General features: G+C 38.0%; 1 protein-coding gene across 1 annotated transcript in view; it reads left to right on the top strand.

Annotated features, from left to right (window-relative positions):
- gbe1a (glucan (1,4-alpha-), branching enzyme 1a) overlaps nucleotides 1-26,938 on the top strand; it is a gene marked incomplete at both ends in the record, with an annotated part of 227,583 nt that overhangs the window by 60,992 nt on the left and 139,653 nt on the right. The window contains 2 exons of the mRNA XM_079805237.1: nucleotides 6,286-6,376; nucleotides 11,582-11,791. Of these exons, the coding sequence (XP_079661363.1) occupies nucleotides 6,286-6,376; nucleotides 11,582-11,791 (301 nt within the window). The remainder of the gene's footprint in view (nucleotides 1-6,285; nucleotides 6,377-11,581; nucleotides 11,792-26,938) is intronic.

Here is a 26,938-nt window from a genome sequence, read left to right as displayed (position 1 = left end):
CAGCTTTTATTTCTGCTCTGACAGCCGCAAGACATGGGATCAAAACACATCTTAATACCAGGTATAAACAGGGTCTATGTCACGGTCAACAAGTTTTAAAATATGAAATAAGTTGACCGTTTTATAACAAGACAAGGTTAGTTCAATGTCATGTGGTGCAACTCCCCAAAACATATTTATGAAATAATAATTTGTTACATTTTTGTTAAACTTTATTGAAAATGATTAAGTTGTATACACATGTATTCTGAATGTATAAGAAAAATACTTAAATTCTATTTGATTTAATTTTCTGCTTAACTCTAAAATGTCATGTGGTACAGCCATCATTCATTTTAATCTTTTCTTGTAAGTGGTGTAAATGCTTTTAAAATCAAATGAAACCAACTTGAATACATAGAGTACATTTCTAAGAATTTGTACATTTGGAATTTGGCAAAAAGTATTTTTTTTTATCATGGACACCAATGACCCAGGAGTAATTCACACACCATTTGATCTCATATTTTGTCAAATTAGTCATCATCATTTTGTTTGCTTTTTTGAGTGTTGTGCTAAGGAAATAGCTCAAGATGCAACCAAAAAAGTCACGCATACAGTATATAGCGACACAAATTAAGCAAAAGAGTGCAGGCGACAAGCAGTTCCACATGGAATATCATGCTAACTGTCGCAAGCGGAACTGTTAAGTTTAGTTAGCAGATGTGAGAACAGCTGCTGCCTCGAGTGATTCCATTACTGCACAGAGAGCCGTTTCCCATGATTGTTCCCTTATAGAGCTTTTGACATGGAAGCCTGAGAGGAAGCCAGCCTACAATTACTTTGTCAGAAGGTTCCAAGTGAATTTTTTGAGCTGTGGGGATTACAGGAGGTACCTTAAACATTAGTGTTCATTGCATTGGTCTGATCCATAAAACATTACCTTCTGTTGTTTGTTTTCTCAGGGGCTGAAGCGTTAACCTTTGCCTGGAGCAAATCTGTTTGTAAGCAGAGAGTTAGTTAGCGTAAAATTATTTTTCACCTCTTAAATGGATGTTAAAATAGTGAGTCATTGTGCAGCCTTTGACTGGTCTCTCTCATGATCCGCACTCTCCCCGGGGTTCTGTGCCTTATTTAATGTGCTCCTCAACCGTCCAAAAGGCAACAAAAGCAAAGCTGTGCTTTGGCTCCTAATGGAAGAGCTTTTTGGCACTAGTTTTAGAAATGGTGGTGCCCTTATTTTGCCCTTATTTTTTCTCTTCAAAATTAGTCCATTGAATGCATTATTATAGTTGCGCAGGAATTCATTTTGAAATGGACTTCTAATATAAAAAGTTTAATGTCACAAGCACAATAATCAGTCCTTTTGAAGTCTGAACTTGAGAATTGATTTCATTAATAAAATAACTGAATCTCCAAAGAAATGCATTGAAAGGAAAATGTCTATTTCTATTTGAAAGAGATGTTATATTATTATAAATTAAGTATGGCCTGCCCTTGAGATATCAGGATTTTTTGTTGTGGACTGCATGATAAAATGTTGCTTGACAGGTCTGAAGCTTAAATCCATTGATAACAAATTTTGTGATGGGGGAGGACTGAGTCAGACGAGCAGGGCACAAAAGCATCCTTTGTTCTGCGATTTTAATCATTCACATGAAAAAGTGCAGCAAAGATGTTGATTGACAAACAAAAGGAGCTACATGCAAATATTACAGATGCAGAAGGCGGCATGTCTAACTTCTGTACCACTATGCTGGGAGAGAGAAAACAATGGTTAGTCTCTCAGATGACATAACCACTGCAAGATACACAATTGACAAAACATCTCTATCCAAAAAAATGGTGTTCAATTGTATTTTTAAACCAATATATCACACTAGAATGAATCTTGTCATTTTTTTACTAGCATCAGTGTTGCAAACTCTCTGTATGACTTAGACACTCACACTTGAAGTTCGGTTCTTTTGGTGCGGACCAAAAAAAAGAAAATAATACATATAGGATGTGTTCACACTTGACATGTTTGGTTCGATTTAAACGATCCCTGATGCGATTGCTCTGTTAGTGTGAATACTGCCGTCTGAACCTTGGCGCGCACCAAACAAACGGACAGAGACCACTGAAAAGATGGGTATCGGTCCACTTCCAAACGAACTCTGGTGTGGTTTGAATGAAATATGAACGCAACAAGGACCAAAGACATGCAAACAAACCCAAAACGGGAAGATCAGACCCTAAAAAGAACAGGATGCTTACGTACGCATACCTGTTTTTTTCTAATTTGTTGCCATCACAGTTTGGTACAGGCATCAGAACTGCGTCTCCTTGCAGCAGATCTTTGTTTGGGTGTATGACGGATTCCTCCTGCTGTTTTGACTCCTTTCACACATTAAGCTCTTCACAAGTTCTCAGCTGGTCAAAATACTATCATGCAGGTTACGCACATACAACAAGTCCATTTAGCCTAGGACACAGCATTGTTTTGGATGTTCAGTAAGTTCTTTCTCAAAATAGGCAATGCGCCATAAAAGCCGATTCTGATATTCCTCTTCTAATCAGACACTTGAATGATGCTGTACATTAAATTATTGAACATTAAAGGGTAACTCAACCCCAGTTCAGAGCCTAACTCAACCCACTGGCAATATTTGAAAAATGCTGGAAAAGTGGGCAGAGCCCAGCGGAGATGGAGGGGACGAACCGAGGGCGGGGGCTGAGCGGGGGGCGTGCACCTGAGACCCACAGTGACGGATTGATTGACAGCTGTCTGACTCGCAAAGATGGAGAATGACTGGAGTGGCGCCAGTAGCTTTGCAACAGAGCGGTCATTCAAAGTAGAGGACTTTTCTCCCCCACCTTCACCTGAGGTGGAGGAGGGTGAATTGTCTGTAGACACAGGGCCAGAGCCTTATCAATTCAAGCCGCTGGCTCAAACTGCGTTTAACTCCCGATGCTAGCGAAGCAGCAGCGCAAGAGAGAATGAATAGTCAAATCCTTATACTGAATGCCACTAAAAATTTATTTTTATTCAAATTAACTGAATCCATAAGCAGCGCAGGACCAATAAGTTCAAACCTAATAGCCTTTATAAACAGATTTCCTCAAATAAAAGTTAGACTTTACGCCAGCACGTTACGGTATTGTTGTTCGTTACCACGGCAACCACTTGCATGTCAAGGTTTGAAAGCGTATCTCATGTATGAAAAGTAACTATACACATGACGGGCGGCAAAAATATCGCAAAAAAAGCCTGCCTTTTACTGGCAACTGCATTACTTAACCATATTTTCTTCATTAGAATGTTGATAGCAAGTGTCAAGTGAGTTTCATTCATAATGTTTCTACTTCATGTAACATGAGAGTTCACACTGGAGTGAAGCCGTTCTCATCATGTGATTGGGGAAAACATTTTTTAGGGCGTGGTGAGCTCGTGCCAGGGGCGTCCAATAGGAAAATTCAACTGCAGTAGCCACCGTTCAACCTTAAGAGGGCAGCACTCAGACGTTTTTTCACCATATATTGTAGAATTAAAACACTTTATACCCAAATGTCAAAACATTTACTCGAATCAATGAACACCACTAATAAAGCCCAGTCTTGCAGATCGTTAACTAAAAAAAGTTGTTTTAGGGTTTAGTTACCCTTTAATGACATCTGCATTACTTTCATGTTGGTTCTTTTCTGTTTACCGTAAGGGGGGTTATCGCTGCCCTCCCTGCTCTTATCCATGCTAGGCTGCATGGATGGGCAGGGAGTTCTTGCCCAGAACAGAACCATACCACCAATCCAAACTGTATGCTAATTGTCAATCATATTTGACGATAGGGTTCCTGACAGAAATCAATGTTAAAAACAGTTTAATATTTTTGTGGAAATTGTGATGCATATTTTTTCAGGGTTCTTTGATGACTAGTAAGTTCAAAAGAACTTATTTGAAATAGAAATTCTTTGTAACATTGTAAAAGTCTTTACTCTTGATCAATGTTGGAGTTTGTGTAAAATTTGTATGGCACTACCAGTATCTTTTTCTAAGGTATGATGAGAATACATCATGAAATATTAATATAAAATATTATATAATATTTTGGTGACGCACTCAAGTATCAAACACTGGAAATGTTCAGTTAGAAGATCACAGACGGCGCTCAGAGCGCCTGCATAGGATTTAAATGTAATGACATGATTCTCAGCTATGACGAATGCTTTAGTTATACTTATTAACCCTCTCCTCTAACAAGTTTAAGTTTGTCTGGATTCACAGCAGTTTGATTTGACGTTATTGGATCCTGGAGATTACCCTTGAGGTATTATTTTATAAAAATGTCAAAAGAATAACCTTTTTATAACCTATTCTATTTAGTTCTCTGTCCACGACTAATTGCACTAGTCATCTCACATTTATAAAGAATGACAGAACAACAGCTCATTAGTTTTATATACCTATAAAAATACCAATAGCAACGGTCAATTTATCAAGTTTACTCTCAAAACATCTCCATTTATTTATTCGTTTTCCACAGGTTTTGTTGTTATAGGATATATTTTAAAGAAGCTTCTCAGTGATTCTGAGCTCCAGGACTGTGGGACAGAAAGATGGACTGGGAATCAGGGGCTCTATTCACAAAACATCTTAAGGTAGCTCCTAACTTGCCGATTTAGGAGAAACTCTTAAAAATAATGGGCGTGTCAGTCCTAATTTTAGGACTCCTACATTTTTGCTTTAAGCAATCCGCCCAAAGACACTGTACACCACTGAGGCAATAGCGATAGAGCTTTGGGTGCTGAACCTTTTCTTCATAAATGCAATACATATTTTGATTTATAGATTTTAATCTACGACAAAACTGCAAAAATAAATCTTTAATAAATAAGTAAATAATGTCCGATTACTTGTGGCAGTTGTTTTCACGAGTTCACACTTACAATTGATCGAATTGAGTAAAAAATATAGTAAACGTATTTGGCGTGCTGTCCGAGGGGATCAAGGGCTCCTAGCTCGTAATTTAGCTCAAACCGAGAGTGAGGAGTCGGGGTGGCGGAGCGATGCAGAAAACTGTCAAGGTTACTAGGTGAGTTGGCTCTCGGCTGTGTATATATACCTCCTCTTGAGCTGCTCTGATAGACAGTTTGAACGTGCTCCTCACAATCTTTGTTTATAAAACATAATTTGTCGCTTGAATTCTGAAATCTCTCAAGATGCAGACATGTAAGAGGCTGACAATTAGCTGAACATACACTAGTTTAATTAGTGACACTTAGCCTATATTTTAAAACATTTTATTTGAATATGGCAACTTTTTTATTTTGAAATCTTTATATGAATAAGGCAACATTTGTTTTTTTTATAACCTTTGTTTGAATATGGCAACATTATACCTCATTCTACAATATTTCTATGATTAAATTGCTGACAGAGACCCCTCCCCCATCAGCCAATCAATGTGGGCATAGTCAGTGTGATATCATCCATATCAACAAGGTCAACCCCGCCCTTACTCATATCTTAAGACTTCTTTCTATTCCTTAGTAAAAGTTGGTCTAAACAGCTTTGTTAATAGGTTTTAAGAGAAATCTTAAATAAGAGCTTTTTACTGTCATTTGGGAGAACTCTTAGTGGTAAGATAAAATGTTTTGTGAATACGGCCCCAGATTCTTTAGGAGAACTTCACAAATACTATATATAACAATTTCCACACAAATATTAAACTGTTTTCAATGTTGATTTCTGTCAGGAACAATGAAAAATGAATCCATATTGTTATTGTACAGATTGGTCTGATTCAGGTTATATTTGTTTTTTATTGTATTTTCTTATGAATATTTTTATTATATTTCTGTGTAAACTTTGAATTACCAGTGTGTATGAAATGTGCTATATAAATAAACTTGCCTTGCCTTGAAACCACTGGAAGTTTCAAAACTTCTTTGAAGTTCTTTATCAAAATCTAGCAATATAATTTTAATCACAAGCTTATTATTCACAGAAAGTGTTTACACTTTTCTCATATTCTTTTTATGAAAAAATACCAGCTTAATTGTAATTTATCATGCTGCCATTTTGTCATTGAAGATTTGGATCATGCTGCAGTTGACATTTAAACCTATGCTTTGGTTTCACTCATTTTTAATTATGTTTTAATTCATTTACATTTTCCAGTGTGGACGTCACAGCACTTAAAATGAATCCATATTGTTAAGATAACAACTTGGATTACGCCTTGATGTGTTTCAATTTGAAGATCTTTTTTGAAGCTCTTTTAACTCTTAAAATGCTCTACTTTTTCCCCTGTTTTTTCATCTCAGGATACAACTGTGTCCAGCTCATGGCAATCATGGAACATGCCTACTATGCAAGTTTTGGCTATCAGGTCACCAACTTCTTTGCAGCTTCCAGGTACGTTTACATTTATACATAAGGCAGACACTTTTATCCAAAGTGAGTTACATTACAGTCAGGGTATATATATATTTTTTCTGATCATGCCTTCTCTGGATATCGAATCCATGACATTGGTGTTGCTAGTACCATGCTGTACTGTTTGAGCTACAGGAACATTTCAGAACCAGATTTTTTTAAATGCTTTTTTTATGTATACATATAGTCATCTGTGCTGAGAAATTTAAGTAGTTTGGATGTATATCGTTAAAGTTGCCAAATTATTACCCCCCCTCGTTGAAGTCGCTACTTGATTGCCTAATCCTAACCCCTCCCCCACAATGAATCCTAAACCTACCAATACTAGGAGGGTAATAACACCAGAACTCGGGATGTCCGAAGCGCAACTGCGCTATATGTCAGGGCGCTGCCCTCGAGGTTATTGGCACCGACTTAATGTATTTTTATAAATGTATATTGTATATCTGTGGAAGTCATAGGGCCATAAAATGTTCGTTCAATCAATGCATTCGGTCCGAATGAAACCAAAAAATGTGTCGTCGATTTGTTCTGACCAATGCTATGGATAATAACATGAATAGGCTTGTCAACTTTTCAAAATGAGAAATATTCCCATATCATTTGTCGTCGACACCAACAGTTGTGCGTCCAATCAAACTGGTAGAATTTCGGCGCAAATTCATCTGTCACCTGATGCCAGTATCCTTAAAACATTACAAAATGATGCAAGGTAGAATAAAACACGGCCGCTGCTATACAGGATGCATTTACTTTTCCCTCTTGAAGCTGTCGGAGGACTAATAGCCTTAAAGTCGCTAGGGCAGTTATGGATTGTATTTTTAACAATGAATGTTAACACCTACGTCCCGAAGGAAATTATTTTCACCTCAGGACTTCAGATGTGGTGGTTCTGGATGTGGCAAGAACATGCATTTCTCCTTCACCAAAACGCATTAGCATACTCTACCCTGGTCACATTTTATTTATTAACGTTATATCTACAAGGCCTGGGAGACTGAGTGTGTGACAGTATCTAAATGCTTTTCATTTTCCTTTAGAGCTCCGGGTTTGGTAGGGTTGTCTCTCAGCCTGTGCAGCAGTAATTCCAGTCTTTAAATCAGGATGAGGTCCTCTGTCAAGGGCAGTAATCTTACTGTAAACACATTTGCCGCTAATCCCTAAATAGAAGAAAGCCCTGATAAATAACAATAGTAAAAAACAGAATTGGGTCTCCAAAATAAATAAACTCTCATGAAAGAAAATTGCATCTTTGAATGTGGGGTGTGAGAAACTCCCTCAACCTAATAAGATATGACAGAGTCATTGGGAATCTTTATTTGGCTTTGGCTGGCTGAGGCGGCCGGCACTGGTGGACCAGTCCAGATAAAGTGCAATGTATACAGAGTAATTTCACTCATGATTGATCACTCATGCACATTTAAGACCTATTCCTCGTTCTGCTGGGTGGAGGGAGCGGGCGAGAGAGGTGACTTGGAATATCATTAGCTCTCCTCTCACTTTACTTGTTCTTTGTCCTGATATATTTTAACCCCAGGAGTAGATATAGAGCTGGACATGCTGGGAGTTTAGAGTGAGCATTTGTTTTGTGACTTTACCCTTGTATCCGAATCCATTCGCACAGTCTTGTAGATGCCGCTTTTATTTAGCTGTGGTTTGATTAGATTTAGGAATTAGCTCTTGGTAAAAGATGCTGTAACTAGAACATTTTGCAGACAAAAATCATGTTTTTCCATTTATGGCCATTTAAAATCCTGTATTCTGATTAAATACAGTTTTGCAAGCAACATATAAATCACAAAAATTATTAGACATTGTTTTTACGTTGTATTTATGGCTAAGGTGATTGGCTTAAATGTTTCTGCAATTAAAGCTGCGTTTCCACCGCAGGGACTTTCCACAGGAACTAGGGACTTTGGGGTGTGTTTCGACCGCAGGGACCAGGGTCCCCCTCAGAAAGTCCCTGCTCCAAAGTAGTACTTTTTCAAAGTTCAGGAACTTTCGGGGGTAGGACTTGGGCACTGAACATGCTGATTAGTTGAGTTCACGCAGCATTTTGATTGGTTGACTCCATGAGGTTCAAGTTTTATCAAGCTTGTTTATGAAGGACGAAATCCAGCGGAAACTGTAAAGTTGCGCGCAGTCCGACATCACCGGACTATTTTGGGAGGGGGGAGGGGGGGTGGATAGTGGATAGTGTTATTGAGCCCCTGGCCTCTGCCACCTTAAAGGTCCCGTTTTTCGTGTTTTTTTTTAAGCTTTGATTGTGTTTACAGTGTGCAATATAACATGTGTTCATGTTTCGCGTGTAAAAAAACACAGTATTTTTCACACAATTTACTTATCTGTATACTGCTGTTTTCACTGTCCTCAAAACGGCTTGAAAGATTTCCCTGTTCTATGAAGTCCCTCCTTCAGAAACACGTAACGAGTTCTGATTGGGCCAGCGGTTCCCGTGTTGTGATTCGACAGCAGCTTAGCGAACGTTACCGGAAAGGTCACGCCTCTTACCATAACGGGGATGCATGCGCTCAATGATCTCTAAGTACAGCGTCCCTGGGAAAGCCAAACAAAGGTGACTTGACTCCGGGATGAAAATAACAGCGTCTCGACGACATGGCAACAAACAAACTATACGAATGCAACCGAACGCAACACTTCCTATTCTCCACGCGGGAGCAACAAGACCACGCCCCCTTTTTTGCGTGTTCTTGTGGGCGGAGGTTAGTCGACATGCTGCTCTACTGACGTAATTAAAGCAGGAAATACCAGGATGTAGTCCTAACCAGCCGTTCGCTGTAGGCTTTGAAAGGGAACTTCTGTTAAATAAAATATCTCGCTTGGCATTGAACTTTGAGCTTTATAATTTTACAGGTATTATAAATGCTCTAACAGCAACATTACACACTAACTAAAGTTTGAAAAATGGGATCACGTAGAACAGGACCTTTAATTCTTGTAAATGTAAATGTAATAATTCTTGTTTTGATTTGATTCCTCTTAACGGCAATGTATGGCACATGGAGGGGTAATTGCTGGCACGTGAGCAAAAGCGAGAGAGGTATATATATTATTCAGATAAAGTACCTCGCACCTGAATACAGACCTGCATTTTAAGGTAATCATTCCTCATAGTAACACAGCTTGTTGTATTAAGTTAGGAGTTTTGGAATAAATACTATCAAAGTGTGAGAATTAAACCGCTCAAGTCAATGAAAGCGTGCAGCTCTGACAAACTGTTAGTGTGATCACTGTACATCACACGCACACAAAGTTACTGACTGACAGGTTACAGCTTGTTCCGCGGTACATAGTTAATGCTATTCATTTCAAAGATATTCAACCAAGTATATAGAGGCTGAAAAATTATTTTGATGCATGTGGAAACTCCGTTAATGCGTACCTGGTCACTTGGATAGCCATCCAATCTATCCTATCTTCATGACAAAAAAGTTGCCGACCCCTGCTCTATATTTACATATATTGTATTTATCTGCCACAACAATGTTATATAGTAAGGATCTCAATCAGAGGGACAGCATTAAAAAGCATTTTAACAGATCAGTTTACAGTAAATCCTACTATATATTTAAAAAAAAGAAAGAGAACTCAATTAGGTATTTTCACTCAATTGTGTGTGTACACAGAAAACGATCTCAGACAGCACACAAGTACTAAATTGAGTTCTCTTTTACGTCATTGAATGTTTTAAATTGGCAAGACTTAAAAACACAGCAATTGCGACAACTGTCCTGAGTGTCTTTCACCCTTGCCTCGGGCCACTGGGCAGTCCTTATCGCTGAAATACGCCTCTCTTCCAGTTATATTATTTCAAGTCAAGTCACCGTTATTTATATATAACTTTTTATAATGCAGATTGTTTCAAAGCAGCTCCACAGTGTTAACAGGAAAATAATGCAACAGAATTTGATTAGGCTGTACAGCCGCTCTGGAGAAAACCGTGATCTCATCCAGCTCAGTTCAATTATCATTTAGTGTCAATGCGGGCAGATCAGTAATATAGTTGAATATTTAGTGTCCCGAACTTAGCAAGCCAAAAGCCAAAGGCAAAAGAGGCGACGGTGCCAAGGAACCAAAACTCCATCAGGTGACAGAATGAAGAAAAAAAACCTTGGGAGAAACCAGGCTCAGTCGGGGTGCCAGTTTTCCCCTGGCCAACGAACAAACAGTGTATGATTATGATTCAGGCAACATTACGAGTCAGAAGTCAGATTAGATCGTAACATTCAGAATAGTTGTCCAGTTCCATCTGGTTGAAGATCGGAGTCATCACGCAGGAGACGGGTTTGTTGAGGATCAGTGCCACTGGATGACGTGACGATGAGGCCTTCACAGGGGAGAGTCTAGTTGACACGGTCTCTGCAGACACTTCGGGGATGCGTCGGTCATGGCTAGGCACAGGTCCACCATCTGATCTGGATACGGCCCGGATCTGGCTGACTAAAGTAAACTTCGGGATAAACAAAGAGACTAATATTAGCATAGATGCCATTTTTCTTATGATGTTAAGAGGTGTTATGGGAAGTTGGGACCTAATTAATGCAGCCTAAAACAATCATTAAACTGATTTCAATAATAGAAATTGATAATGTTCTATGTGTATGCCATAGTAAAGAGATGTGTTTTTAGTCTAGATTTAAATGACAGAGTGTGTCTGCTTTCCGAACAATGCTAGGAAGACTGTTCCAGAGTTAAGGTGCTATATAGGAAAAGGATCGACCGCCTACAGTTGATTTTGATATTCTAGGCATTATCAACTGGCCAGAATTTTGAGACCGCAATAGGGAGTATAATGCGTTAAGAGCTTGCTGAAGTACTGGGGAGCTAAACCATTTAGTGCTTTGTAAGTAATTAGCAAGATTTTAAAATGTATACAATGTTTAATAGGGAGCCAATGCGGTGTTGACAGAACCAGGCTAATATGGTCACATACTTAAGATCGGCCCTGGGCCCTGTCTCTCACCTAGTTGCCAGTTGATGGAAACATTGCTCAATCACCTAAGTGTTTTGCTCAAGGACATGATTTTGACAATTCTGGTTCGACCCTTAAGTGCTTTTAGCCATTTGCTTACCACTTAAGAGGCTTACACCACCTCATAACCATCAACCCATCAAACATCTAACCGAATCCCTCTACTAACCACGCATTCTCTTCTCCCTCAGCCGCTTTGGCATTCCTGATGATCTGAAGCATCTGGTTGATACCGCACACTCCATGGGCATCACGGTTCTGCTGGATGTGGTCCACAGTCATGCCTCCAGCAACACAGAAGATGGGCTGAATTGCTTTGACGGGACCGACTCCTGCTTCTTTCACGGAGGCTCCAGAGGGAACCACCCGCTCTGGGGCGGTCGACTCTTCGATTACTCCAGGTGAACCAATGCTTAGAAATATGCATGCTGAATACATTCTGCTCACATTCCCAACTCTTGTCCTGTTCAATTAGTTCTGATTTGTGAATATCAAATAGCCCTTGAGTTATCTAGAAGCATTCACATGCTAATGGATCTTAATGGCATCTTTAGACGTATAAGAGGTACTATGGCGTTTCCTGAAGTATCACAGCCACAGCCGTTCATCATTGATTCCCGTTGATCATTGGGCAAGTGTGGCACGCCTCACATCCGGTACTTCGCGGTTTGTAGAGAAGCTATTTTTGGTAAATCTTCAATCTGTGTCGCCTTACTAACAATAAGAACCTTAAGAAACTTCTCCCCGTCCCCCGTCTTTCTTCTCCCTTTTCCTCATCTGTGAGATGACAGGCTCTCTTTACGCCACCTCTCAGTGCAGATCCATTAGAGGTCTCAGTGCTGCCCTCCCTTGCCCTCTTCTGTAATGGGATTTCACATCATTGTTGTTTGAATCTGAAGAGTCATGCCTCACCCACCAAAATGATAGTCCTGTCTGGCAGTTACCTCTGCGAATGAACATTGATTTTTGGTCATATCTTTGTTATTGATTCTGGCCGAATGCCTTTTGTTCCCTCTGCTTCTCTGTTTTTCGCAGCTGGTGATATTCTAATGTTTTTACATAGCTTGGTAGAGATGGGATGGAATATCAGCCCCACCAGAATGAAATAGGTTCTGGTCATTGTTCAAGTTGAGCACATTTCTCTTTATCGCGATTGAAAGAGTGTTTAATGGTATTTGAGGCAGAGTATCTTTTAGTATTTTTTTAGACAAAGTTACTTTGATACTGTAGCTTGTACAAATGTTTAATAATTTAAATATATACAGTCCAGCTACCCTGTTTAAATTACAATTTATGCTGTATTTAATAATATACATTTTATGAATATATTCTATATATTTATTTATATTATTTTATGTGTATCTGCTACAAAACTCTTGTGTAGTGAGGATCTCAGTTAGAGGGACAGCATTAAACAGCATTTTAACGGATCAATTAACTTTAAATCACACTAAATAAGGAACACTATAAATTATGTAAGGGATAATCCACGGCTAGCTGTGCATTAAAGGTGGGGTAAATGCTTTCTGGTAACCGATGTTGATTTCAAATCACCAAAGCAAACACGCCCCTATTTTGATAGCTCCGCCCCACACATACATAACCCAGGCAACGACTTTGGCGGAATCTGTTGTGCCAGCCGGCCGTGGCTATGATGTCGTCAATAAGTGAAAGCAATGTGTTACTATGGTAATCCAGGTCGAATATTCAGTGATAAAGTCATCCCTTACATCCCAAAAACACAAACACAGTTCTCCTTAACAACTCGATAGCACGAACACGACATTCCAACAAATTAATATATTACAATTTTGACAAGATTCGAGGGTTGAATCGATCATTAAAAGAGGAACCAAAGGAAACAAACATATATTAGGAGTATATTATCTTACTTTTCGGACACACTTTGGGAGCTGACGCTTGAAACAGACAGTGGAGGAGGTTTAGACGCTCCAGGCTTATACGGTGTGGAAATGAATGAGTCTTTATCATCGCTGAAGTGAACGACAATACGATCGCAAATGGACAAGCAAGCAAACATGACACATGCACATATTCAAGCAAAAGCCAGCATATATTAGTTCTGTGAATCAAAACAAAATCAATGGTACTCGCCTATCGAGAAGATATAAAGCAACCTCTGCCTTTGTTCCTTGAGTTCTCTCAAGCTCTGGAACTTCTTGCCTGATCGTAAGCCTTCTTTTGTTCCACAGACATCTTCCACATTTGTTTTTTATCTGCCATCTCTCTCTTTCTGTCGCCGCTCGGCTAATGTCCGTATCTTTTGAATAATGACATGCACTGAGCGCTCTCTTCTCCCCATCATTAGTAGACACGCCCCTCACAGCTGATTGGATACAAGTTTGTTTTGGTACTCGGCCCGAGATGCATTACTAAAGCAGTTTTGAAATAACAATTACCCCACCTTTAAACAATTTTATGCATGGCGTGGAGGCAAAGAACTGCCTGACGCAAAGTGCATTATAAAATTGTTTAATGCACAGATAGCAGTGGATTATACCGCTTATACCATGGTCATTTGCCCGCATTATTGATTTTGCAGCGCAGTATTTGAAAAGAAGGGTAAAATTTACGGTTATCGTCAGTTACGGCTTGTTAGAGCCGCTTTAAATCAGACACAGATAAAGTAGTGTGTAAGATTACAATGAATTATAGCATTTATTTGAATTAATCTATTAGGAGAGAGAGAGAGAGAGAGATACGCGTACCTGCGTTTGTTCAGCATCTCTATTAACAATGAAGCTGTGAGTTTACTGCGAAATAGTGATGTAACTCCCTCGTTGCATATGTGGCGATTCAGTATTATTTTATTAATAAAAGTCACGGGCAGCGTTGATAAGTTCCTATGCTCCTGAATGTCTCTGTGCGTGCAGCGCGATCTCTGCTCTGTGTACTAGTGTGTGTGTGTGTGTGTGTGTGTGTGTGTGTGTGTTTCAATGAAAACAGTGCATTAATATAAAAAGGTAATTAAACTGACTTAGAACTACCTGTGCATTAAACGGTTTTATTGCATACCTTCCAGCCAATCAGAATCGAGTATGAAGACAATGGTATAAAATAATTGTATATAAATTAGATTTAATATATAATGTAAATACAAATATTAAGTACATAATTGATCATTTGATTAAATAATCATATACATTGACAACATATTCACAAACCTAAAGAAAATATGATTTTTTATTTTTTTTTAAATAATTATAATATTTTTTTATTACAAAAAGAAGCTACTGTTACTTTAACCAGTGTTATTTTAGTGTAATTTATATACTATTATAGTGTTTATATTTTGTATTAGCTTTCGTTATTTTTTTGTTTTCATTTGGAGTTTTGTTATGTGCTTTTGTCATTTGTATACATTTCTTATATATTTTCTATATAGCTTTATTTTTATTTCAGTTCAACTTATTTCAGTTAGTGTTGCCAAGGTAACATTTCTCATTTTCGTTTAGGGTTTTCATTCTAATATTTTTTTTTTCAGCTTTATTTCAATTGCTGAAAACGTTTTTTAATATTTCACATTTTAGTTAAACAACAATGACTTTAACGGCTAAGCTCAGTCCCACTACTGGCCGTCTTGGTTCCCTAGGTGTAATTACTTTATGGGGGTGCGGAGAGGATTTTCTTGTGGTGTCCCCCTCAGCATTTGGTGCCCTACGCGCTGCGCGTGGTGGGAGCGGTGGCAATGGCTAATCTACGGACTTAATGAAGTTCAACATTTAATTGAAAAATATTTTAGTTGAGTTATTAGCGTTTAGACTTTAACTGCTTTGTTATAATAGTTTCCCAAACATTTTTAAGCATAAAGTTTTACTTTTTTCCCCTACTTTTTTTTTACTTTCAATAACACCATTTTCTTATGTAATTTCTTGCTACTCTCAGCCATCAAATATTAAGCCCAGGATTTAGTCTTGTGCTCAAGGAGAGAAAATATCACAAAACCTTGGAAACTGCATGCCACAAAGCATAAAAAAACCCATATAATAAAACAATTAGAGCTCATTCTCACAGTCCTGTAGATTTAATCTTGAAATAACACAGATGGTTTTCAAAAAATCTAATGGCATTATACTTTGCACATTGTTATTATATATAGGCCTACTTAAGTTTCAGATTGTTTATTCAGACAAACTAATCAATGGTTGCTTGGCGTTTCTTGAAAGAAACTCAAAAACCACCAGCATCCTGTCTATTCTAATCTTGCTTTTAATTAACTTGCATCACAGCTAATTGAGAAATGCCAATTCATTCCCATTGTTTTGACTTTCTTCATTTATCTATCTTTGATTTTTGAATTAAATTATTCTGTTGAAAAGGCATAGTGTTTTTGACCGTTTTAATTTAATTTGATGATATTTTACTTGTTTTCGTAGCGCAACTTGATCTGAGTGTGTGTATTTGTTTACATAGATAAATTCGAGGATCATTTAGTCATGGAATAAAAGGACAATAGACGGTACAGTTTCAAAGCTTGGTATTGTGAATCATTTATTTATTAATTGTGTGTTATTTGTTAATCTGTTATTTTGTGGACTGTTGTTTGAGGGCTTTGATGTTGTTTTTTTTTTTTTCAGTGTTTGTTCAGACCCAATTATTTTTGATACTGATGAGGGATTGGTAGAGTGGCAGTAATATATTGATTCTTCTTTAAAGTCTTTCATCTGTGCAGTTGTTGGCGTCTCTGTGGTGTAAATGAGCTTGTCTCATCCACCCCTTACCTCTGTCAGTTCTCTCTAACAATCTCCACTCTCTATTTCCTTTGCATCTCTTCATCATGCATAAATTCAGAGTGCTTGAGAATGAAGTGTCTAACATGTCTGTAAAAGTAGTTTTGTTTTGTTTTGAAGTGAGTCATCAGCGATGAGCGTTGTTCTTCCCCAGTGTTTACGTCTTTTGAAGGTGATTGTAAATGATAACTGTGTCGACTCCATCTCCTTCGACTATCCTTACGGATTTGACACGGCCCATCGGAAATAGCCCGAAGGATGACCCCCTCACCCTCATTTCCATTAAAATCCAATCAGAAGAGGCATGCTTCACTTCCGTGGGTCCGTAAACGGGCGTGACGTCCCCTGATCTGATACACTCTGTGTCCGAAACCAAACACAAAATGTTTTGTATGATTTTTTTTTTTTTTTTTTAAAGAAAGGCTCCATACAGGCTTCCAAAGCACCATAATGCCGTGTCTAAAGATCTAGAACTAATTCCTGAGAGCTTTAGATTTTACAAACAAGTATACAAGTATATTTCTCTGGTGAAATAATAAAATATTAATAACAATATAACAGTTTTACAAAATTGCTTTTTATTTATTTTTATAAAACAGTGGTTTACTGAGAAAAAAAATGTCTGTCCTTAAATAAATTAAATTATAACTAAAAGTTTATTGAAGATATTGCTGTAAACTATATAGGGAGCCCCTACTTGCACATTCATATTAAAGTTTAACAACAGAGCCCAAACTATTAGCCTAAATTCAGTTGCTATTTATTTTTAGGTATAATAATCAACACTCAAATCAACACGCAAACATGTAAACTTCACATTAGGCAGTTTTTGCAATAGCTTCTAAATCTAATTATAAAAGTTTTCTCCAATTTGCTGTTGAAATATAATCATTTATACACAGTGCATGTCATTTTCATGAGAGATTTAAACGTACATGAAATAATCAAGACATCACTAACAGGTTAAGTAGAATAAAATGAATATATAGGCTAATATAGTGCATATATTTGGTGAAAGAGTTAATTTCTCTAGTGAATACAATTCTGTGGACACTGACACTGGTAATGTGATGCTACATGACATTGTTTAGTTTACACGCAGTTATATTGAGGTCTTTCCGCCGTTGAAACACTGATTGAGCGATTACACCAGGAATGGAAATTGGCATCCGACACCAGCCAAATGCGGGTGATTTTGTGTTGTAGCGGGTAAACTCGCTTCACCTACCGGCCACCTTGGCGGGTAAATAAAAATAGCATACGTTTCACCTGGACGGCGGACACTTTTAGAGGAGGCACACCTTCAAAAAAAAAAAAAAGTGGTGTTACGTCTGCAGAGAAAACATCCCAGGAGGAGCCAGTGGACAAAGAGGCGAAGGTCAAAACATTTTTTTTTTTAAAGAACGATGGAGAAAAGGGGAGTCCCGCGATTGGTTAGTTTACGACGAGACACATCTGACAATGTTCTGCTCGGTACTATGTCGTCAACACGCTTCAGAAGATGCCAAAATGGATAGTTTCATTGTTGGGACTAAAAACCTAAAACTGGAAGCCATAAAAGACCACGAATCATCCAAATGCCACATCCATTAATCTGCCCTACTCATTTAATTAAATGTATATCAGTTCATAGTTTGTGTGTGTATAAGAGAGAAAGAGAAAATGTCAGTATTTCATTGAGACTTGAGATTTAAATAAACTGCTTAAGTATTGTAGAGCTTGTAGTATTAATTTTCATATGCAGTTACACATTGTTGGTTAAAAACAAGAAAGTGGCTGGTAAAAACATTGAGTGGCTGGTAGATTTTGAAATCCACCAGCCACAAAAAAAGTTAATTTCCTTCCCTGGATTACACCACATATGATATGTGACAGTAAGTTGTAATGTATCCTCAACATACCTTCATGTTCATTCAGGTTTATTCTGTAGGAAGAGATGATCGATCGCATTCACAGATGATCGCGTTCACACGGGCCGCTTGAAATGACACGCCTATACAGTGATCAGTCACGCCCATAGGCTGTGTGATATTGAAGAAAAATGTGATAACTTGCAATATAATGCCATATTCGATATGCGATGCAATATTTAATTTTCTAAAATTAATTTAAATTGTATTCAAATATATTTAAAAAAATTATATAATTAACACGTTTCACATTTTATGATGGCCGGATGTGCTTTTTTGGGCTTCACTCCCATGATAAAGTTTGGAAGAGCCAGAATACTTTTTAATATGTCTGATTATGTTTGGTTGAAAGAAGAAAGTCATATACACCTAGGATGGCTTGAGGGTGAGTAATTTATGGGATAATTTTCATTTTTGGGTGAACTAATCATGGCTTGCTTGCTTAGTCACATTTCAGCATTCATATTAAAATTGTTACATTTTTGGACAAGAAAACCAGCATGTCCACTTTGCTTGCTTTCAGAGATGCGTTTTGACATGTAACTACATTGCCTGATGTGCTGAAAAGTCTTTCAGAAGGTGTGCTAGTGGCAGGCACACAAAATTGACCTTATACATTGCCAAAGAGTCCTCCTCACTATGGAGTTTGGGGATCAGAATTTAGCTGTTAAATTCTGCTTCAATGATTGCTTGGTCAGGGGATTCAGAGGAGATGTGACTGAGATCTGTAAGATGCTTCCTAAAGACTTCTTCATCCTCTTTGCACTTGTGGCTGTGGCACTTTGGCTTGGTTGTTGTGTCCCTGACTCAGCACCTGCTAATGATGATATTTCAACAGCAGGTTGTGCCTCCTAGAAAAGAAAGTAAAATAATTCATAATAAAGATGGTGGCACTCATGAGCTCAAATCCTTCTTGCCATTTAAAATATTCTTCCTTTTGAATTGCCTTCATTTCTGATATTACCCTAATATCTGACATTTTTTCCTTATAAATGTAGTCTTTTTTGAACCTTTGATCTACAAAAGTGGGTTGTGGGTAGTGTTGCCGGTACTGAAATTTAAAAAATGGGACACTTGGAGTAATGTTGAGCGGAATCGTAAACACCTCTGATTGGCCATTTAGCTCATGCTCATCAAATATGTCTGTGATTTGGCTACAATGATCAGCGCTTCAAAAACATGTTGTAAATATACATCAATGACGCTCTTCACAGTGCACTTACACAGATACACACGGGAGCAATGATCATTGTAGCCAATCACAAACATATCAGATGAGTGTGTGAACACAATGGCCAATCAGAGGTGTTTACGATTGTGCTCAACAGTTCTCAAATGGCCACATTTTTTAAATTTCAGTACCGACTTGGTACCGAAGTTGGTACTTTTGACAACGCTAGTTGTGGGATCCTCATATTTTGCCTCCATGTAGGCCAGCACTTTGGTTTTAATTGAGTGTGTCAGCTCTGTGTCTTCCTCATGAGCAGCAAGTGTTTTTGTCTTCAGTAAATGAAGAACTGGCAGTAGACAGAGCGTCTGTAAACTCTTGAAGTGGCTTCAATGCCTTGTTTACTGACTCAAGGACCACTATGTCCTGCCAAGATGGAACCAGATGTCGTGTACTCCGATTTTCAGAGAGAATTTGTGACAGAGCCCTCTGCTGTTTCAGTATCCTTTCCATAATTTGCTGCTTAGTGTCCCATCGTGTTGGGCACTCTGTGATCAGACCATGTTCTGGCAGGTTAAGTTCTCTCTGTGCTTTCTTCAGTGCTTCTTTTTTTCCAGCTATGGGAGAAATGTCCCTCCAGCCTTTTGCACATTCCTAGAGCACGACTTATGTCTGTGTCACCTTCAAAGTGGGGCTAAATTCACTTTTATAACACTGATGTGTGTGAGGACAACCAGCCTAAATCCACTCACTTATTTTTTTATAAATCAAAAGCAGTCTCTTCAAACGAGCTGATTCAGATTGCCCCTACAATGATGTCACTGTAGGGAGAAGCCCTACCCACAGCCGGTGACGATCTGCCCTATTAGCATAGACACAGCCCTGAGAGAGAAGCACAGAGTCCGCCATTTCTGTATCATCGCTGTAGCAGCTGGAGTTGTACAATGTTTGCGCCAAAGAGGCATTACAAGGGTTATGTTTTGGGATTTACCAGTGCACATAAGAGTCTCCATAGACTCCCTTCATCTGAGTCACTGAGCGCATCGTTTTCCTTTTAGAAGGAAATGTCCCAGGGGGAAAAAACACTAAAAAGTCTTATACGTTTGCGGCAATCATGTTGTGCCGAACTGCTTTACAAACAAGGTTTTTTTTTCAACACTGGATTTTCAAAAAGGTTTATTTTGAAAGATAGGTCAACTCCAACACTTTGTGCGCAAACTTCAGATCCAAAGTATCACATGTCACATGTTGTGAGTCCTTCTAAATTACCTTTCTGAAAGAGCTTATTGGCACACTGTACGGCTAATGTTGCTAAAGCTACCATTGTCTCTACCGGTTTTCACTAATGCTGCCCTCGCGTGCTGTCAGAATTATCGTAAATACAAGTTTCCTAATTAAAAATTGCACATGAACGCCCTTTGAAGTCGCCCACTTGAATGCGATTGTCCTGTTGTTACTGTTGTTGCTGGTATGCCGTAGCGTGAGCTCTTGAAGCACACGCAGGATTCGTATATATAAATAGTCTTTTGCGGTTTAATATTCACAGACACTAGTCTATATCACCAGATGCATTCTCAGGTATCGAAATTTGGTACCGATATATTTAATGTGATCGATCGTGCCCTTAAAAGTACCAAGTTCGGTACCCAACCCTAGACGTGATGCAAGCTCAAAATACCATAATTAAAATGTATACTTTATACCATCAAGTACAATGTTCTCCCTTCAACTCTTGAAACAGCATCATTGTATCCCTTTGGAAATACGTTAAAAACAAAGCCTGAAGACTGAAAGAGTAAACCTTCTGCCACAGATGCTGTAATACGCACTTGTTTATTTCATCTCAGACGACAGCTTTGTTAGTACTGGCTGGCCGTCAGCGTGTGCTAGCAGCTGTCCAGCAATAGACTTCACTCTGTAATTAACACTGTCTGGAGTTGTTTGCAGTCTAATTACTTGTTTGATGAGCTCTGTTTTTCATCCATTGACACTCTTCATGATGGCCGTAAAGATGGTATCTGTGTCTTTTGCAGTCAAAAACAGCCTCGAATCAGACCGTGCGGAACAGTGACTGAAAGAATTGTTTTATATCAAAGTGAATTAGTCGTACCCTTTGAGTTTTGCTCGAAAATGTGTTTCATCCCATGAAAATTAAAAAGGGATAAACCTTTTCAATCCTTTCATGCGTAGGCAGCAGGCATCATTAGGTAGGTGCAAGCGATGCCTTTCTGAATTTGAAACAAAAGTACAAAGAACTATAAAAAAACATCTATAGACAAAGCTAACGGAGCAAAACAAAACACGATGTATGGCAGTGCAGCTAATATCTAAGTGCCATCGACAGCTTTCACATAGCCATTTTGTGTCGCTTGTGTATGAGCGCAAACGCTCAAATGGAAATAGACCTCATTAGGTTTGATATACAAAAGGATTGGCTGTTGCATTTCTTTTATAATTTAATTTTTAAGATCAGAAAGAATGCCGCAGGGCACACTGGCGAAAAGTCTTGTATTGATGAAATTTTAATTGCCTTAATCTAATGAAGCGCCCATGCACATCTTGGAGTAGGCACTTGAACAACTAGTTTTTGAAGGAAATAAAAAATGTAAATTCCTTTTACAATAAGATATATATGATCTCATAAATAAATGCAATGACAACTCTACTAAATGGTAAAAATTACACCATAAAAGTGATTTAGAGCTCATCACTTCAAATAAAACTGACTTGAGGGCATCAAATTTCAATTTTAACCAAATGAAGGTTTTTACTAAAACACGTTTCATTTTAAAACGCTCTCCGTCCACACTTGCGTTATCAAGCGTTTTCCAAAAGTTCCTTTTCCACACTGAAAGTCGGAAAACACTAAATTGACCTTACTGTGCATGCGTTAAAACTCATAAAAGCTCACCGAGATGTGAGACAGAACAAGACATTATCAAGTTATCACACAATTCTTCTGGAAGGATCATTTTATTAAGCAACATATCTCACCTTTCACTGATGCATCCAGGAGGTCGCACTTACTCAACATTCTATGTTTGGTCTAAAACGCAACTGCTGTCATGTTTTGCCACAGGACAGCAAGACTGATATGAAGAATGCGCGACGTAACATATTTTATACATAGCACATAACAGGCACAATATAGCGGTATAAACATGAATACCTATGGGATGATTTTTGACTCAAAATGATTAATGAATGCACGCACAATTATCCATGTACTAGGTAAATGTTATGAATGTATCTTACTAGCCACAAACAAATGCCATTCGATTTGAATCTGTGGAATTCGGGTTTGAATGATTGTGCAGCGATTTGTACATGTTTGCGAATAAAAATTTTCTGTTCTGCATTCATAAATCATAAACTGCTCATTCAAAAAGTAATCTGTGCATTTGTGAATCAGGTGACACGCGTGCATTTATTGACGTCTTGTTCGAGTGGATCGCGTTCGGTTCATTTGGATTTTGAGACTTCCTTTTCGCAGTTTACAGCATTTCAAGACCCGCACACTACAAACAACCAACTAACAAGCCCAGTGTTATTCATTAATGTGTAAACGATTTTAAAAATTTGCAAATGTGTGTTACTACACTGAAACAAATGCTTTTCAACTGGTGTCTGTAGAATTAAGATTTTCATTAACGTGAAGCATTTTGTACCAATAAAGTCATTTTTGTGAGTATATATATGTGCTATTTTGTAGTAAAGTGTCATGATTTCCACGTGCAAAAAGTAATCCGTGCATTTGTGGATCAGGTGACGCGCATGCATTCATTGACTGGTTTGTGAGTCGATCCTATTTGATTCATTTGGATTTTGAGACTTTCATTTCGCCAGTTTGGCCTTGCACGATCCACACACAGAGAGATGTGTAAGAAAACCTGCTGCCACTAGATGGCAGTATCTGCCAAAGCAGACACCGACACCGGAATCAAGCGTTCTCACCCATATTATGCTTAAAGTGGCTTAAGAAAGTGATATTAAAACACCAAATTCACTACACACTTTATTTATAAAACATATTTTGTAGGCTACAGACAAGCAGAAAAATATGAACTCAAAACGCGAATGTTTCCTCGTAAAGATAACGCTTAACAGTAGGCTAACATTAAAATCATAGTCATATCATAATCATAGAAGGACGCCTTCGTCCCTTGTACACACCCATGTACACACCCCAACCTCTTGACCCCTCCCCCACGTCAAATCAGGGACACAAAGCGAGGCGCAAAGAAAAATGAAGCGCAAAGGAAAGCTTGCGCCGCAGAGGAACGGATGACGGAAACGCGGATTTAAAGGAGCGGCGCAAAGGTGTTGCAAAGTCAATGCTGCAAGTTTTACTTTGCTAAACTTTATTTTTTCTCTCAGTGGTAACTTTTCTTTTGCAATTATTATTTTTTTACTTGCAAAAAAGCCTTTTTGTTCTCAATATTCTATTTTTTTTTTGCAAAATAATTTTTTTTTTTTGCAAAACTTTTTTTTTTTTGCAAAACATATTTTTTGTTTGCAAAACATTGTGTTATTTTGCATATATATGTGGCCCTATTTTGACTCCATACTTCGGTACCATGCCACGTCAGTACTCAAAAAGTTTCGGGGCAGCGCCATCTTGTGGTCAAAAGTTATAACAAAATTTCCCAAAATGCTAATGACTTCTGATTAAATTGGCCTTCTGGTCTTTATAGATTCCTTGGGTCAGCCAAGAACATAGATACAATTTTACCATAGTCAGCCAAACTACCTGTCCACCATTTTGATTTTCTTTCAAAACCTACTTTTTCAAACTCTTAGACCATTATAAACAATTATGGATTTCGTCTCGATAGACGAAACCTCTGCATGTGTCATGATAATACAAACATGCCTAATAATTTTACACAGTATTGTATGTTTGCTCTATACTCAGAATTCTCCTTGCTTCATCGTCGTGCACGCTAGAAGCCTCACATTACAATGTATATATTTGTGTAAGATTATTTTATCTCTTCACTGTTGAATACTTCATTCTAATGGTCTGACAGACGTTCTAAGGTTTTTTTTTTTCTGTTGTGGCCTCAGTACCACCTCTGCATTAATTTTCGATACTTCAATGGTCCCTTGCCAATTATTCCTTACATATTTTCCCACACATCTTATTATTACTGGCCTAAAACTCGAATGTAAATGCACAACTGTAGCATAGGGGACAACAACAAACAAGTCTCCATGCTCATTAAAGTTTTAGAAATGTCTACTTTGTGACTTGAGATTAAACTATGTCCATGCTTCTTTAACTACTGTGTAAAGAGCAGTTCAAATTTGTGGTTGTTTAAACTTTTTTTTAATATATATATATTTTTTCTGCAAAGTTCTGCTCCAACCCTGATTAAATACAACCAGCTGATAGACCTTTATCACAGAGGAATTGAATACCGGAAGTGTGTGTCGAAGCAGTTGGATGATTCTTCTGGTTATGCATGTTTTCAATGTGCTGTTAACAAACGTCACTTAAAATAAGCATCTGAAGGATGATTTAAAAATGATCATCTAATTTTCAGAGACAGGAGAAGAGAGAAACTGATCATTACTGTGTACAGGATTTTCCAAACTCTGCTGAACTTGTAGTTTTTTTAATCCAACATAAGCCGAGGGTCGTAAACATATGTGATTATTTCACCACACAGTGTCAGTGCTCGTCTAAATAGTGACCGCGATGAAGTGAGTGTGAGACCTGACGAATAAGAACATATTTATTTGTATTAAATATTTCAGTCATTATTCTGTCTTTTTTCATTGACAATCATTTATGTAATTCACACATTTATGCCAAAATTCAGTCACGCTGTTAACGTATTACTGTTTAACATTAAATTTCTTTAAGGCAGTTACTGCGCATTCATTCATCTATTTAATACTGCTGTCATGAAAATTTACCATGGTTTTATTTTTAAAAAAAGCATGGTTATTGTAGTTTAAACATGGTATTTGTAGTAAAACTAATAGACTAAAAATGCAACAAAAAAAATATGGTTACTATACTTACAATAATAAAACCATGGTTAACTTTGGTAAGGGTGTTTATCAGTCAAATTCATTTAAAAATGTAAATTCAACAGGTATGAAATATGATTAGCAAGAGAAACACTGTTAATGAGAAGACGAGCACTGGACTGCGGCAGGTTAGAAATATATTTATTATTCAGAATGCACATTTGGATGGGAACATTTCAGCAGGCTGACGATAATAGACGTAAACATCCTCAGTTTGGAAATGCATAGGCCTACAACACACAAACATACTCCCGCATATTATTTTAAAAGAAGGGCCTTCATCCTGTCATATCAGTCTCACCCATGCTCTCCTCTATTCTTTTAGTGTCAGGAAAAAGTCAAATCTGAGGTAAGGATGTCATTATTTAGTATTAGAGCACTTGCGAAAAGATTTAAACATTAGTTTTAATTGCGTCGCGATGGGACCGGAAGTAGCGGTGCACTCAGTACCGTCGCAAGGGCTGAGCCAAGTGTGCGACCGCACATGGCCTCGCGCAAAAGTAAAGTGACATCTGACTTGATGATGTAAAGCCAATAGTTAAAGTTCATGTTTTTGTCCTTCAAAATAGTTAATAGTTAAAAAACATAGCTAAAAATGTGTATCGTGATGCTTTATTATTCTGCTTGTTAAAAATTATTATGCAGTAACTTGCCTATTTCTCTGTGCGTGTGACGGTGATTCATGCGCACACATGTCAGTCAGCGGGCATCGCATGTCAGGCTCATAGAGCTTTATTCACAGTCCATTCAAATTCAAATTTTGGCCGCCTCTGAAATGGAAGTTCAAGAAAATATGCTAGAAATGCGCGCTCATTCAAGGATATGCATTTATTGCATGGACGGAAAATTTCATCTGACGGTATGCACAAAAGGTTTTTTATTTAACACTATTAAAGTTAAATAAGCACCTAGCCTAACTATTACTCACCTTTCGGAGCATCAGTGAGAGCAAAGGCACCGCAGAACGAGTAAAGCCTAATCTATCTCTCTAGACGTTTTGAATGTTTTTAAATCTGAAAACGAAAATTGTCAGACATTTAGCGCATGTTCACAGAGGAAATACTGAAAAACAGTGCTGTTTATTTCACTGAGAAATCGCGTCTGATGATTCAGTGAGAGAGCAGTTCAAACTCATTCAAGTGGATTCAGGCCATTTTGCAAACGTGTTTGACCCATTCATAATTTAGAAAATAATTTAGCGTCAAAATGTGCCCAGTTCACTAGCCTACACTGTTTAACTTCTTGAACCTAAAACTGTTGAACTGAATATACGATTTTTTTTCCCTTAAATATCCACATAAACAACAAATCGTTCGTCACTATAGCAACAGTAGACCCCCGTTAATAGGCTATACCCCTGGGCCTCGCACATCACGTTCGCACAGGGCCTCGCACCCCCTTGCGACGGGCCTGCGTACACTGCTTCACTTACCGGAAATAGGAAGTGTGATAAAGGTCTATCAACACTTGATAATTGACCCAGAGCCATAGAGAGAGAGAGTTGCGACAACGGAAGTTCAAAACGCTTGATAGTCACGTGTGCATGTAGCATGAGTATGTAGTTACAGCGATGTTGTTTTTAAAATATATATTTTTTTAATGATGAATAATCTACACAAGCAGGCTTTAATGTACAAGTTATTTTGATTAAAATGTGCTGATAATTTAAAATCTTACTGA

This window comes from Gobio gobio, assembly GCF_949357685.1.
Source record: "Gobio gobio genome assembly, chromosome: 22".
Classification (NCBI taxonomy): domain Eukaryota; kingdom Metazoa; phylum Chordata; class Actinopteri; order Cypriniformes; family Gobionidae; genus Gobio; species Gobio gobio.
Note: the sequence above shows the minus strand (reverse complement) of the source record. Positions and strands in the feature narration are given on the sequence as shown.